Source organism: Porites lutea, chromosome 8 (genome assembly GCF_958299795.1).
Source record: "Porites lutea chromosome 8, jaPorLute2.1, whole genome shotgun sequence".
NCBI classification, from domain to species: domain Eukaryota; kingdom Metazoa; phylum Cnidaria; class Anthozoa; order Scleractinia; family Poritidae; genus Porites; species Porites lutea.
This window is the reverse complement of record NC_133208.1, coordinates 12,246,353-12,262,340: the sequence shown is the minus strand read 5'-3', so window position 1 is coordinate 12,262,340 and position 15,988 is coordinate 12,246,353. Positions and strand designations below refer to the sequence as shown.

Sequence of the window (15,988 nt, the reverse complement as noted above, 5' to 3'; positions counted from 1 at the left end):
ATCGAAAGTCAATTGATTTTTTTAGTGTGCTTTTACTAAACCGGTGAAAAAGTATGAGTGACAATTAATGTAATAGTTACAGGTAAACAAAGAAAACAAAAAAGTTAGAGCGTTATATAGTTCGTACTAGTCTATCTATTTCACGGCTTAAGTAAAATCACTCTAGATAGATACTCTCTGAATAGCTTTGCTTTTGCCCAACCTATATTTGGAATTTTACAACCCTGAACGGTGTTAAGCTTCCTAATCTTTAATTAACTTTGCAAGCCACACTTGCATTTATGCGAATTTATTTTTGTGTATTTTTTTAAATGCAGGTTATCAAAGATGACATGGCGATGACATACCACATGGAAGGATCTGTGAATGGGCATTCCTTTAAAATCGAGGGTGAAGGCAGGGGGAAGCCGTACGAGTAAGTTGATCAACACACCTCCCTTCATCTTTAGGTCATTTTAAGTGCAATAGTTCTTCACTGTTATCAGTCGGGAGAATGAGATTTCTAACACCAGAAAGCTGAGAAACTATTCCGAGCTCCAGGTGAGAATCGAACTCACGACCCTCTGAGTTCTAGTTCGGATGCTCTTGAACCACCGAGCCACTGGAGGCTCTATTAACCCTTTAAACCCTAAGATCAAAATTTGAATTCTCATTTGTTGCCCCTAGTCATTTCCTACAGATGTAGTAAGGAGAAGTTGATAAAATATCAAGCAAATTCATCTTGTGTGATCATGTCCGTAATTCTCATGACTGTCTGTTTTACAAAGCATTCAGATATTACAGGGAGAAATTGATGCTGATCACTCTTAGGGCCTATTGGTTGAAGGCGCGAGTAGGGTTGATATTTAATTATAACTACACCAGTCATTAAGTTCATTTAAGAGAACAAAGATAGTCATCAACTTGCGAATATTTTTTACGATGCAAAGTCAAATTTTCAAATATTTTAAATCAGCTGTACTGAGTATAAAGCGAAAGATTCCGAAAACTCAATCACGCCAAAAGAGATATTATGGCCTTTGGTGCAATAGAAAGTTCTATGAAGTGAAAACGGTTTTACTAATCATCACAAAAAAACAGAAATTAATAACAACTTTTCCTTTGAATGGCAAATCTGACACGGATATGGTGAAACACGGTGGCAATAGGCCACGACGATCGATAATTTTTTGCTGATAGATCAGGATCAAACGTCATTTCTATTTTCATGATTATCACACTATTATCTCAAAGGTGAATCTGCCACAGTGATGACCTGGGGCCTGTTTCTCGAAAGTCCCGATAATTAACAGGCCCGGTGAGCTGCCTCGGTTTCCATTAAAGATCGAGGTTTTAATAGTTTTGCATCTAACATGATAAAACTATCAGTTAACGAAACAAAATGGAGTAGTTTGTTAGCCAGGACCCGCGGTCTTACTCTTTACATTTCGACTTGAATATTTGATTTCGGGGCCCGAAAAGTTAACGCAACTTTCGAGGAACGGGCCCCTGACCCTTTATTTCCAAAATTGCTTTTTTAAAAATTGATTGACGGATTAGTGTTTTTTTTTTTTCTGAAGAAGAAACAAATAAAAACTTATTACATTAACATAAACCTGTTCAACAATGTTAAATGCTTTGGGGTATAGTTAAGTATTTTGTCGCGATAGGACTTGCCAATGGCCCGAATTATACTAGCATTGCAGAATCGGAATGAAGCTAAATTATATAGCAGGCTGTCCTAAACCTTTCCTGCTATTTAGTTAAATTACACTGATAAATGGGCAGTGTTTAGCCTAGTTCTCAAAAGGCTCTTCTCTGCTTTTCATATTTTGTTTAATTCGTTTTTGTGTTTGTTGTTTTTACTTTTTGTAGGGGAAAACAGACTTTAAAACTGCGAGTAACGAAGGGTGGACCCCTCCCATTCTCCTTTGACATATTGTCAGCTGTGTTTTGCTATGGTAACAGAGCCTTCACTGATTATCCTAAAGGAATCGTTGACTATTTCAAGCCATCATTTCCTGATGGATACACATGGGAAAGAACTCTTCAATTTGAAGATGGCGGATCTTGCATAGCCAATGTGGATATAAGGTATAAATTTACTAATTTTACGATCAAAGACGCTTAAAATTTAGAATTAACTAATTAATTATAAGAAGTATAACAATATTGATAATAATAGTAATAAAAATAATACAAAAAAAATTTTTGTTATTGTCTCATATATATTAAGTTCCTTTTACTTCGATAGCCTTGACAGTAAGCGCAATGGCTTTATCCACAAGTCCACTTTCACTGGGATGAACTTTCCTGCTGATGGACCAGTGATGCAAAAGAGGACAACTAATTGGGAGCCGTCCGTGGAGAAAATGACTGAGAGCGAGGGGATATTGAAGGGAGATGTTACCATGTTCCTCTCGCTGGAAGATGGGAAAAAGCACCGTTGCCAGTTCCATACGTTATACAAGTATGTTTTTTAAGTTTCTTTCTCAAAGTAATCATATTATAGAACGACGTCGGTGGCGGAGCAAACGTCATTTAAAAAGTGACTTCACGTTCATTGTTTCATTACTCAGGTTTACCTTCTTAGCTTTTTGATACTTTGGTTAACTACATAGTTACGCTCTCAACGTTCCAGGCCCTCAGATTTTGGGGACAGTGCAAATTAAAAGTGAGCAGGAAAAAATGATTGTCTAAACGCCTGGAACTGCAGGTTACACACGAGTAACTGGTTTAGTTTTTGGTCAAACCCAACTTTCAACGATCGTTCCAGAGTATTCACCCTAGGCTTTGAGTACTTCACGTGGGTGGCATTCTCTAGGTTTAAAATGGAATTGTGTTACAACACAATATATATTTTTTTCTGCACAGAGCAAAGAAGGCTGTCGAATTGCCGACGGAAAGCCACTATGTGGAGCATCGCCTGGTGAGGGCTGACCTTACTACTGGAGAAGTTCAACTGGATGAGCATGCTGTTGCACGTTTAAACACCGTGTGAGCAAGAATCGTTTTCCTTTTGTACTGACCCTGATATCATTATAATGCAGATCAGGTCAGCAAAAAATAAAGCACAAGTGAAATGATTTACTGCGAAGTGTTATCTTTACTCATCCATAACTGCTCGCTACTGAAACAGATATGAACGCGAAGGTTACTTTTTTCTCGTGTCCTTGTTTCCATCCCCTCGATCTTCTCATTTCCGCCTTCTTTTCATTCTGTATTTTATTTTCATGCTTATTCGAAACGGCACCAAACTCACTGCGTTTTGATCCTTAACTCAACTTATAGCTGCGATTTCCGTGATCTATATTTTCAAAACTTCAGCTTAAGAACAGCGTTTTGCAGAGAATCCTGTAGCCTGCAGTTTCGAAAACGTAACGCTACGAGTGCATCTATCGCTTATTTTTTATTCTTAGCTCTAAAAAAGAGACAACGTTACCCAAAAATATTTATAAAGGCACTGAAGACCACAGCAACAGACTAGTGAGGTGGGACAGCCGGATCACTGTGTAGGCCTCCGAATACCAACCAGGTAGAAAAACAGTAAAATCAGATCTTTACGGCAAGAAAAGCGAGAGAAAAATATAAAGAACAAAAAATTTTAAATGGTAAAATTTATTTCTTTATTTTTTTTCTCTTGAGGTAAGGATCAGTTTTTAATGTTTTTATGCTCCATGTTCCTTTAGATAGTATTATTGAGTCAGTTATTGCTGTTGGTGGAGTCTTGCTTTGGGTGAGCTCTGTTTGCTGGGATACCCAATAATGACAATTCCAGTTTGGGATAAATTTGGCCACGAGAGTGGCCGTTTATTTCATTTAAGCATATCAAGCTAGGAAAGTCCAGATACACAAGAAGATTTATCCTAGCAAAGGTGAGGGCACACCCCCGCCATCCGGAAGATGAAAGTGTGGAGCAAAACGGGAGGGAAGGGAGGGAAAAATGTTTTCCAACTTTCTTATTGCAGTGAGCAGAGAGGCCTTGTGCCTCGATTTCACGTCATAAAACCCCAATATGTAATGTCCCAGATGGCAGGAACGCCCCCTCCTCAAGAACTGGAGAAATGACACATTAATCAGTCATATTAAGCATAAAACCATTTCTTTCTTTCAGAAATAAATTTCCTTTTCTACTTACCCATAAGCTTCTAAGGTATATGATTTCTTGTTACTATTTTCTTGACTCATATAATGTAGGAAAGAAACATTCATGTCACAAAGGCAATCTCAACTTCTTCTATAGCAATAATATAAAAAAATAAAATAAACTGGCCATCCCCTCCCTAAAGAATTTAAACCCTCTAACAGCCTTGCAGCCAACCGCATCATCGGGGCACAGAAGCGATACTGCGTTGTATACGCTGACCGCCTTATTAAAAGAGTCCTCCCTGACGCTAGTTTAGAAAAGATTGGTGTCCAAACGAAATCTGTAGAAGACCCAGAGGAAACATACTGCGACCTAAATGGGAGCTACAAGCCCCTAAGAGGATGTGAGAACGCTGAGCACCCTCCCCACCCCCGCCCCAAACGCTTTCGACATTGATGTGAATTCCTTCCGGGAACACCATTATTTGACTTCTTTCCATGACAAAAGCAAAGCGGGTGGCAAAAACGTATGGGTGAATGTTGCAAGAAGAAAAATAATTTAGTATTAGAGGGGAGAAGTTCGGGCCCTTTAAAATTTTCATAAATATTGCACCTAAGTGACCCTACAAATTATTACCATAAAAGGATGACCCTGGTTTCAGCCTTTTTGACATGATAGTGGCTTATCAGTTTTGCTAAAATGGATCTATCAACTGAATTTCAATTTAGGTGTGCCAATTAATTTGCAGCTGAGAAAATGAGCTACGACCGGACTCGAGAAAACACGGGCATGGAGTACTGTTTTTGAAGCGAGGTTGCAGCTCACACTGCCGGGCTTTCATCTCATTGGGGCGATAATGTCAGGAGCCTGATAATGTGGAATGTCCTATTAGCGAGTTCATGTCCTAAGTGAAAATTCAAGGAATTTAAATCGAGTTAAAGACTTGTTATTTGCTAATCACCAGTTTTTTATAAAGGTCTTTCCCGTACAGCCTGTACAAGATTTCCCGCTTCGCGGACGCTCTAAGCCTTCTATTTCTAGCTATTTCGAGAAAGTGTCGGAAAAAGTGCACGCGACAATCCCGAAAGGTATTGTAGGTGGTTTTGATTTCACTGTTTTTCAAAGAAATTTGAAAGAATGGCACGAGAGGCCATGGACATATGTTTGCGAGTACTAAAGGAAAGCAACAAAAGTAAGTTCGACGGCTACAGTGTCAAGAACATCCTCGGAGAACCAGGGGCAGATAGTGGGGGCGAGGGAAAGTCTAAACGGGCGGGAAAATATGGCACGAAGAAAAGTAAAGAACGGCGAGAAGAGCCCCTGGGGACAATGTCTTACCAGAACAGTTCCAAACGGTCGCCGCCATTCTGGCTTCTGATTGGGCAGAAAAACACAAAAGTTTTCTGGTACCAATCAGCAGCCAAAACGGCTATGACCGTTTGGAACTGGTCTGGTAATTCTGCCAGGCAGAAAATGTGAAGAAAAATAATTTTTAAGTAACAGCCGTCGAAATTACTGTGAATTTGGATTTCGGGTGCAGTTACAAAAGTAAGAACAACGGAGAAAAACTATTACCTCGGTCGCTTGTTATGAATTTGTTTGAAGCCACCAGCTGGTTTTGCTGAACGAGAAAAGAAGCTATACTGACGCCTCGATTGCTGTAGCGAATGGCTGCATAGAATGTATTGTGGTGTGATTTATATTCTTCATGTCGGATAAACAAGCCGCAGTTCTCTATCGGCGAGTGACTCGGCGAGTGGCTTCGCAATCATGAAGAAACAAAACTTGTCTTCTTTCGTAGCTGGTCAAGGTACTTTAGTTCCATGTATTTTCATGTGTTTTTCGATAAACTTTCAAACAAGCTCTTCAGGGGGCTTTTTTGTTTGTTTGTTATTTTCCCTATGAAATTGCATTTTCTAGTGTTCTAAGAAATGAATTAAAACGATTTGCTTCGGGCGCCATTCTATCCTTCTCCTTCGCGGAAAAAAATCTCAGCTAGCTTCCAATTTTAAACTGACGCGTACACCGACCATATATGGAGAGCATGGTATATATAATGGCTCGTATACAATAATGGCTAAACCAATGAAAACGCTAGAATTGCATTATCGAATGATTCAATTTTTAATAAAATGGTTTAGACGAGTGCGTGGGCCGGCTGCAACGTAGGCTAGTACTTTAAATGGTCCGAAATGTGCAGCTGTTCGTTGTCTGTTCAAGAGGACCTAACAGGTGAGCAAGCTTTAATACGATTTCTAGTTTGAAAGCTATTAGTGTTCCCCTGTTTGCTTTATAAATTGCGTTTAAAGCAGCAGCTAATCAAGGAATAGGGTTTTACGCTCAAATGTTTGTTACAATGCAAGCAGCTTGTTCTTCGCAGCTCGATTTACATTGGGAAAGCCATGTTCGCTCCTCGACTCAGGGCCAGCGTTTTCAGCATTCTCTTTCCCTTTGTTAAATGAATTTTAAGTGGTAGCTGATCAAGGAATAGGGTTATGTTCTCAAGACTTTTATCAGAACCAGCGTGTTCTCCGCAGTCGATTTACATTGAGCCGGCCCTCACCTCCTGCGAGGAATACAACGCATTTGCGGACCTCTATTTTAAGGATTTATTCATTATGCCTGTCATGAGATTTTTGTCAACCAGCATGTTCTTTTACATTGGAACAGCACAAAACTCCCGTGCGGAATGCAACGAGTTTGCAAACCTTTTGTTTTGAAGACTATCGTTATGCCTTTCGAGACTCTTTGGGCTGTTTACATGGAGGTTGGGGACCCCAGGTACTAGGTGTTCAAATTAAAATGAGAGATTGTATGCCTCACCTACCTAGGGCCCCCCACCTCCACGTAAACAGGCCCTTTGTCCTGTGACACTAACTCAGTTTTTGAACCTCTGATACATTCCGCCCCATTCTTGCGCTTTTCACTCATTTTGGTTTACACCAATTTTTTCATATGTATATTACCACGCGAAATACTTTTCTTATCCCTCATGATGCTGTTCATCGGCGAAAGCTCGGAATTATATTTTTATTTTTAATTTCAGCAGTCAAAGGCCTCAGTTGAACTATATTTTACTTTCTAAGGTTTATAGTTTTGATACAATGGAATTTTTCTTTGAAAAATAAGTGCTAACTTGCACCAATTTACCAACAAAGCTTCAAGCCGTGTTGCTAGGATGTGCCAAAGTTGTTGTTTCAAAGTTGGGTGCGGGCCGCGGGCGCGCATCCTTTTCTACTGCGGAATCTATGTTAAACCTCTAAAATTATGTAACAAATCGCGAACATCTGGATAGGCACATTTCACAAAAGATAAACGACTTCGCCTCGTTGGCACTTGCCGGAAGGTACCCCTAGTTTAGTTTGTAGTTCTAACTTTTGCGGCTGTGAACGAAACCCTGCGGTGTGACCATTCAAATGAAACCTCCTCAGCACTACTTTCACATACAATTTGCTTTTGTCCAATTCTGACTTTGGCTACTTTTGTTAGTAACAGGGTTAATTGTTAGATGCTTATTAGACAGTGTTCTCTTGGAAATCTAAAAACCGGCTGGCTGTAGAATTGAAAAGAGACAGACTATAAATGATTGTTGCTAATACAAATATCTAACTTTCGTAACCTTTCCTCAGTAATGATGATAATAATAATATAATAATAATAATAATAATAATAATAATAATAATAATAATTTAATTCTTATATTGCGTGCTTTCCATGAAATGATCAAGCGCGCATTACATGATTTCTATCTATAATAATTTAATACTGGGTATCCAACTAAGAATTTAAAATATACTATGATAAAATTAAAATATACAACATATGTTAAGATACTAGTAATTATCGTGGTAAAAAAATTATGAATTAATGAAAAGCTTCCCGAAAGAGGTGCGTTTTCAAAAAACACTTAAAAATCCATCCACCCCCTCCCCCCCACACCACGTTGGGGGTATGAATTTGCTTGTACGTCCGAGGGTTAAAAATAAATGAATAAATAAATTCTAAATTTTAAGCGTCTTTGATCGTAAAATTAGTAAATTTATACCTTATATATATATATAGCCACATTGGCTATGCAAGATCCGCCATCTTCAAATTCCAGGTTTCTTTCCCACGAGTATCCTTTGGGAAATGATGGCTTGAAATAGTCGACGATGGACGCAGGATAATCAGTAAAGGCTCTGTTACCATACACAAACACAGCCGACAATATGTCAAAGGAGAATGGGAGGGGTCCACCCTTAGTTACTCGCAGTTTCTATTTAACGAACCTCTATGTAACGAAGTCCTCGGAATAAGGAACGATTTTCTTCAGCCCGGCCAAAATTAAAATAAAATGTATCGAACAGAACCTTGATTTAACGAAATCGTCGTTATAACGAACACAATCCAGGAGCGCAATCGTAAAATATACCTCGATATAACGAATAAATGTCAACATGTGGAAACGCTTGAGACAGAACTTGTAAGTGAGTTCAGGAGGGGTAATCAAGAAAAGGTGCAGAATTGTGTGAATATTGGGGTAGAGGCTTGAACTGCGCAGGCCCTCAATTATGTCTCTTGCAGTGTCGCGAGTTCTTCGGTACTTGTAGTCCTAACTTTAGTCAAACAAGTAACGTACTCAAGTGGTTTACGATGAAAATACTTCTTTTGGTAATAACAATTATCCGAAAAGAGTTTCTCGCTGTCTTCGAAAATTTCGATGAAAGCTTTCACTGCAGGCACACCGCAAGACTATATTTGGGTCCAATGTTTCTCGTAATTTCATAGAGAAAGTGGCGTCTGTGACATTCAAGGTTTATCGCGGCATTTTTTCTTGGTATAGTTCTGCAGTGACTGAGGTTTGTATTGTAAATTTTCATATTGGATCCTGTGTATTTATTGCACGAAATGAATTTAACTGAGGAAAACTCTGAAAATAAAATAAGACTCTGATTTGCAAAATTTCACTCGAAAGACGATTGATAACGTTTAGAACAAAAATAGATTTACAACTACAAGAAAGGCAAGAAAAGAAATTATTATGACAGCTTTATGTTTTATGCAATAACTGAGTCAACTGAGAGTGGGCCTTTTGTACAGTATGTTGCCCAGTATCCGGACGGTACCAGTATCCGGACACTTGAAACAAAAACTCAATTATTGAGGCGCCCTTTTCAGTTCTCGGTAAACAAAGTATTTCGAATGAAAGCTGAACAGCTTTAAGATGAAAGTTTTGGCGATTTGAAAGCTTGCGAAACAGTCGAGGAAGACTCCGTTCTGTTCAGGTGAGTAAACTTTTCATGGCTAATTTTAGGCTGTTTACTGCGCAGTAAATTGAAAATTAGTGCTGCTCAGAAAAGGGAGGGTAATGTGTGATATTTTCAAAGAACTGTTTTGTTTTTAAAGTGAAGATACTTAAGGAAGTCAGGTTTTCAGAAACTTTTAATATTAATTCTTCTTGAAATTCGATTTGTTTGGAATAACGGAGGCCAGAAACGTTCACTAAGTTTTGATGTCATGTGCCCAGTATCCGGACAGTTTTTTCTTTGCTGCACAGAATCGATAAATTAGCTGTGTACATTATCCGGATAAGATTTATTTCATATCAGTTACTATAATTAAAGCTTAGGACATATGATATAGTCGTAAAATGTAATTCTACTCAACTCCGTATGGAAATTTTCTTCACTCATTCAGAGGCGACTTGATTTCGTGTGCACGGCTTGTTTCGCGTGACTTGAGTCAATGAAGGTTGCTTTGTCATCGAATAAAGCTGTCACATATATCCTTGTGTTCGAAGCTTAACGACAAATTGAAGTGTAAGGAAATTATATTCCTGACTACTATTCTTCTTTATCGCCTGGTGACTGTTGCAACATTTGAAATATCATTGACACAAGCACTACTTTGTCCACTCAAAGATGGATAAATAGAGTTGCGCGACTTCCCACTCAAAGATGGGCGTCTTACTTGGGTCAATGAAGGTTGCTTTGTCATCGAATAAAGCTGTTTCATATATCCTTGTGTTCGAAGCTATTGAAATGTAAGGAAATTATACTCCTGAATAATATTCTTGTTTATCTCCTGGTGACTGTTGCAACATTTGAAATATCATTGACACAAGCACTACTTTGTCCACTCAAAGATGGATAAATAGAATTGCGACTTCCCACTCAAAGATGGGCGTCTTATACTTGGGTCAGTGAAGGTTGCTTTGTCATCGAACAAAGCTTTTACATATATCCTTGTGTTCGAAGCTTAATGACAAATTGAAGTGTAAGGAAATTATACTCCTGAATAATATTCTTGTTTATCTCCTGGTGACTGTTGCAACATTTGAAATATCATTGACACAAGCACTACTTTGTCCACTCAAAGATGGATAAATAGAATTGCGACTTCCCAATCAAAGATGGGCGTCTTACTTGAGTCAATGAAGGTTGCTTTGTCATCGAATAAAGCTGTTACATGTATCCCTGTGTTCGAAGCTTAATGACAAATTGATGTGTAAGGAAATTATATTCCTGAAAAATTTTCTTTTTTATCTCCTGGTGACTTTTGCTACATTTGAAATATCATTGACACAAGCACTACTTTGTCCACTCAAAGATAGATAAATAGAATTGCGACTTCCCACTCAAAGATGGGCATCTTACTTGTGTCAATGAAGGTTGCTTTGTCATCAAATAAAGCTGTTATTCTAGTGTTCAAAGCTTAATGACAAATTGGAGTGTAAGGAAATGATATCCCTCTATAACCTTGTGACTTTTAGAACCTTTCTGCACCATCATATTAAACTTGTTATTTTGCACGTACACAAAGAGAAAAGGTTCCTTTTAACCCTACAAGTCTCGTAACAAGCACTACATTTATTTAAATTTTGAAAAATTCCCATTCGTCCCTGCAAATTGCATATGTCGTTTTGAATCTAGTAAGGAAATGGACATTGTATGCAAAAAATTAATATGAACATTAAATATTATTTTCGTACAGGTTTATCCTTGTGATAAACATCTACAGTCTCAGAAATTGGAGTGGAAATGTTTTGTACATTTCAGTGTCAAGGAATTTTTATATAATATTTTTCTGTCATTGACATTTGATTCCGTACTCTGTTCCGTGATTCCGTTTCCTCATTCGAGATTCAATGTTTTACGGCTCCCATCTTCGCCATTAAAATGTGCATTAGTATACAGAAAAATTCTTTTTCGGTGAAGCAGCAACTATGTCTTTATTGCCAAAGAAATCAGACAAACACGTGCTTTACAGGTATATGTTATCAAAGAAACTACAGATGAAGAAAGACAGTCGTTTGCAGATTGGCTAATTGAGCTTGCAAACTGCGGCTTCGGCATGTCCACGGATGCCTTCCTTAAATCAGTGAAAAAGTTCCTAGTCAAGGAAGTAAGAATTATACCGTTTTTAAAACAGCCGCTCGCGTTCCCCACCATACCCCAGTCATTTGTTATGTTTTATTTCACGATGCTACAATGAGGGACAAAAGTGTTGGCACACTTCCGTAAAATGGCCCCTTTTTGCATAGTGGATATACTTATCCCATTCCCCTGTCTACCCCAACCCCTTCCCCCCCAAAATCAATGTTGAATTTTGGACCCTCAAGTCTTTTTTTTTACTTCAGACAACATTGATTCGGGGGGTGAGGGGATTTACGGCGTTTAAAAAGAATGAAATAATAGATGAATTAAATGTTTACTAAAAGCACCCGTTTTAAACAAGTGTGTCAACTACTTTTGTCCCTGATTGTCTGAAATATGTATCTGTGTTTTCCGGCTAGATTTTTGACGCTGCTGAATTTTTGTGCGATGACGTTACTCTATGGCCCAAATTGTTTTTTTTAGAAACAACAATTTGTAAAGTTTCGTCCTGATTTGTAGTATACGTAGAGTAAAATGTACGAAGCGTATGTCATCACTTAATCTTGTACTTCCGCGCGCGTTCCTGATACCCTGTGGGGTCGAGAGGAAATCATTTGTGTTATGATCAATGCCGTTGCAGCGGATGTAATGTTTTCACAAGTATTATCAATAGTGGAAAAAGGATGGAAACACTAAGGTGCAATGGAAATTGTTCTGGTAAATGATTAACTTAAGCGAATGAAGTACTGCAGAGTAACTGAGGGGACATGCATTATTTTTGACATTGACTTGTGCCATTAGTGAAAGGACGTGAACAATATACAGGTTATGAACCTCATAAATGATGGGCCAGCCGTTTGTGCTATGTCCTATATATATAGATGTGTGTTTTTTTTGGAGACCTTTTCAAACCTAAGTGATCCAAACCTTTAGCGTAGGTAGGCGTCGAACAGGTTAGACCAGGTTTTGGAATGTACTTTTGTAATGATTTTAGATGACCGCCTGCCATTTATTCAGTGGCATAATTTTTTTATTGATGTTGGATGGACAACTATTTCATTTCCCAGCTCGTAAATCACAGAATACCAAAGAAATTGTTTTCAAGATAGACACACCAGTTTGCGTCATCGCCAAAACAGCAATTACTTTTGCCCAGAAGTTCACTTGATGACAAGGAAAGCGGGATAACATGTGATCAATGACGGCCGTGCGCTGGAAAATTTTCCTTTTTTATGCGCTAATTCCTCACGAAAGGCAAAAGAAGATTCCGCTATGTAGAAAGTACTTCGCAATACGTATTCTTGGCAAGAAAAATTCCAGCGATGTGGTGCAAATAAGGAGTTTCAACGGTTAACCACGAGAATACATATGGACATTAAGAGGTCATAACAGACTCATTTTACTTTTCGTTTTCCGAAACGTGGTTAACCGTTGTAACACGAAGGAAGCAGTGTTTTCCTCAGTTTGAGCTGTCGTTTTCTTTGAGAGTCAAATACCAGTTCACGTTTCAAAGCTCTCTTTTCATTTTCTCTGCCGACAATAGACAAAAACACAGGGTTTCGCTTGAGAAATACAGTCCAAATACACAGACATATGCGCTCATGTCACGCTATTTGCGTTGCGTTATCATGTCACTCATGGTGTCACGAGGTGGGATTGAAAGTAATTGTTTTCGTGGACACTTGCAATGTTTGCTACGCTGTCCTTAGTTTTTTATTGAATTGGCCATGAATTTACCTTCACTTTTCCGTAGTTTCGATATTGAACGCAGTGACGGCCGCTCCGCACTAACGCTCCATATTTCCGTGGCCGGCCAGTGACTATCCCCACTACGGGTCAATCCTTACCCTACGCGTGATTGTTTGCGCCTTAACCATCGGATAAAGTGAAGAACGAGAAATATTCACTTTATTAAAAACATTTTCAGTACGCGTACCCTTGAAATTCATCAAAAGTTGTACATGCGCGCGAGTTTCAGCGTTAGTTTTTAGCTTGTAAACCATATCGACGTTAATTCTGGATGTCGCAGCCCTTTTATTACGTCATCACGTAATTCCAATTGGCCCTATAATTCGGTCGTGAATAAGTCAATGTCACCCCCACCACCAATAACATAATTATGTCTTTGATTTCTTTAATTTCAGTTAAAATCAGTGTCATGCACGGCTCAACTTGTGTGCAGTAGCACAATTTTGCATTCAGACAATGAGGGACAAAAGTGTTGGCACACTTCCGTAAAATGGCCCCTTTTTGCATAGTGGATATACTTATCCCATTCCCCTGTCTACCCCAACCCCTTCCCCCCCAAAATCAATGTGAATTTTGGACCCTCAAGTCTTTTTTTTACTTCAGACAACATTGATTCGGGGGGTGAGGGGATTTACGGCGTTTAAAAAGAATGAAATAATAGATGAATTAAATGTTTACTAAAAGCACCCGTTTTAAACAAGTGTGTCAACTACTTTTGTCCCTGATTGTAGGTTATATTAATTTTTTGGAATCGACTGCCAGACTATTGCAAGTGCAAGAGAAGCGTATAAGTCACTTGCCTGTCGAAATTTATGTACAGTTACCCTGTTTTTGTTGTGTCCGGATACTGGGCCAGCTGTCCGGATACTGGGCAACATAGGAGCTCTGCAAAAATATTAATTTCGCGATGGAAACAAAGGCAAAAAAGTTAAACTTTCTTTCGTCATATAAAGGACTAGATAGATTTTTTCTGGGCCAACTTTCAGAGCTCTTACGATTAACAAAGGAAAGTTATTGCAATCTTAAACTGAAGTGTCCGGATACTGGGCAACATACTGTAACGATTGATAACTGTCGGTATGGTGTGGCATGGTCTTACATGGTCTGCAATTAACAATTATTCTTTGAAATCGAGGTGAATAGTGGCTAAATATTTACCGAGCCGCCAAACCGGCGAGGTAAATATTCCCAAAGCCACTATTCACCGAGATTGAAAAGAATAATTGTTTTAGTATATACACACGAAGTGATCTCAACAACTAGTCAGGGAGGAAACCATTAAAAACAACGATTTGATTGACAGATCAAATCACTCGTAAGTTTAAAAATAGATCTTTGCAGAATTTTCAAACATGGCAATTCACAAGTTTATCACTTCGCAAACAACAGCATAATGGCTTAAATGGAACTGCTAAAAGTTTGAACTGTTTCCTTACCTGAGAAGAAAAGTGGAGCTTTGTTGTTTTCTGTTGACTCGCCAAGTTTATAGCCAAAAGGGTTTGTTGTGTCGTTCTTCGCATAAAGTGCTGACAAAATTGGCGGCTCGGTTGCTCGAGGTAAGACGTCGTCTTCCTGTATCATTCTTTTTCCTGTTTACTTGAAACGTAGAATTTCCTTTTAAATTTGTTTGTCATAAATAAACTTCGATTTTTGAGCCAAAATTTTCTTGTTAGAAAACGCTGAGTTCACGAAACGGCTTCTTCTACGCGAACCCGGGGCTAAATTTTAATCCGAGTTTATTTTTCGTTTGTTCAAAAGCATTTCCTCGGATAATTTTTGATATTTTCTTTAGCGTATCCAATCATCAAATTGTAAACAAAAAGAGTAAGACTGAATTTGTTTTTTAAGCTTTGGTATTTGAGTTTTTGATTATCTTAAACCAACTTTGAACAACCCGGCCCTGGTTGACTATTTCCAGTGTACAGTATGAGGGTTTTTTTTTACATTTTAGGTCAAGATGGTATATTATAAATTTGATCACCACAAGCACCTTTCCATCCCCATCTACATATCTGTTTATGTCACTCATTGTTTTCCCCCACATTTCTCCTTCCTTCAGGATGACTGTGTCTGAGCGAAAGGCAGTCTCTGTTTCCTCACCAGCATTATACACGGGAGTTGTAAACAATCCATCGAACACAAAACTCAGCTGCAGTAAATTGTAAAACGCCGTATTGAATCCTTGCAAGTCTTTTCTTGCCTTGAAATAAGTCAGCCCTAGGATTCTGTCGACTTTTAAAAGATCATTCTCTAAAAAAATAGGAAAAACACAGTGCATTACACACATTATCCACTCGCTAGGGGATGAATATTGTTGAATAGTCCGAGATAGCAAACCAATCAGATTGCTTAAATCACCAATGAAGATCACTGAGTGTGTATAATACTAAATACAGGTAGTTTAGTCCTTATTGTCAAAGTAGATTCGACTTCAAATTCATTGCTTGGAGTCGCGAAAATTCACTTACTTGCTTTGAAAGAGCCATGTTGAGAACAAATTGCTTGTTTGTCAAAACTGATTCAAAAGTCGAGTTAACCTGTTGTAGTTCACTCCGTCACCAACTAAGCTGAACTGACTGCCGTGCTAGGGTTCATAGGGTGGATCGATTTCAAGGATAGATCCACGGACCAAAATACACTCATTGATTGACGCATTAAAACTGGTCAGTCTGGATCTTGACAGGTTGTTCTGGATAAAAGGGACAAATAAATCATTGTTCTTTACTAACGGCGCGGGTTCACGTGATAATCAGTCTGCGTGCACTTTTCCACAGCAGTTACACTAAGTGTCACTCAAGGGTGAAGTCTGAAGTTA

General features: G+C 38.6%; 1 protein-coding gene across 1 annotated transcript; it reads left to right on the top strand.

Annotated features, from left to right (window-relative positions):
• The first annotated feature begins 311 nt into the window (after positions 1–311).
• Positions 312–3,021, top strand: LOC140946405 (GFP-like fluorescent chromoprotein amFP486). The gene is made up of 4 exons (XM_073395521.1): positions 312–415; positions 1,855–2,073; positions 2,234–2,449; positions 2,854–3,021. Exons 1-4 carry the CDS (start codon positions 312–314, stop codon positions 2,978–2,980), a joined length of 666 nt encoding a protein of 221 aa, XP_073251622.1. The 3' UTR covers positions 2,981–3,021.
• The last annotated feature ends 12,967 nt before the right edge of the window (positions 3,022–15,988 follow it).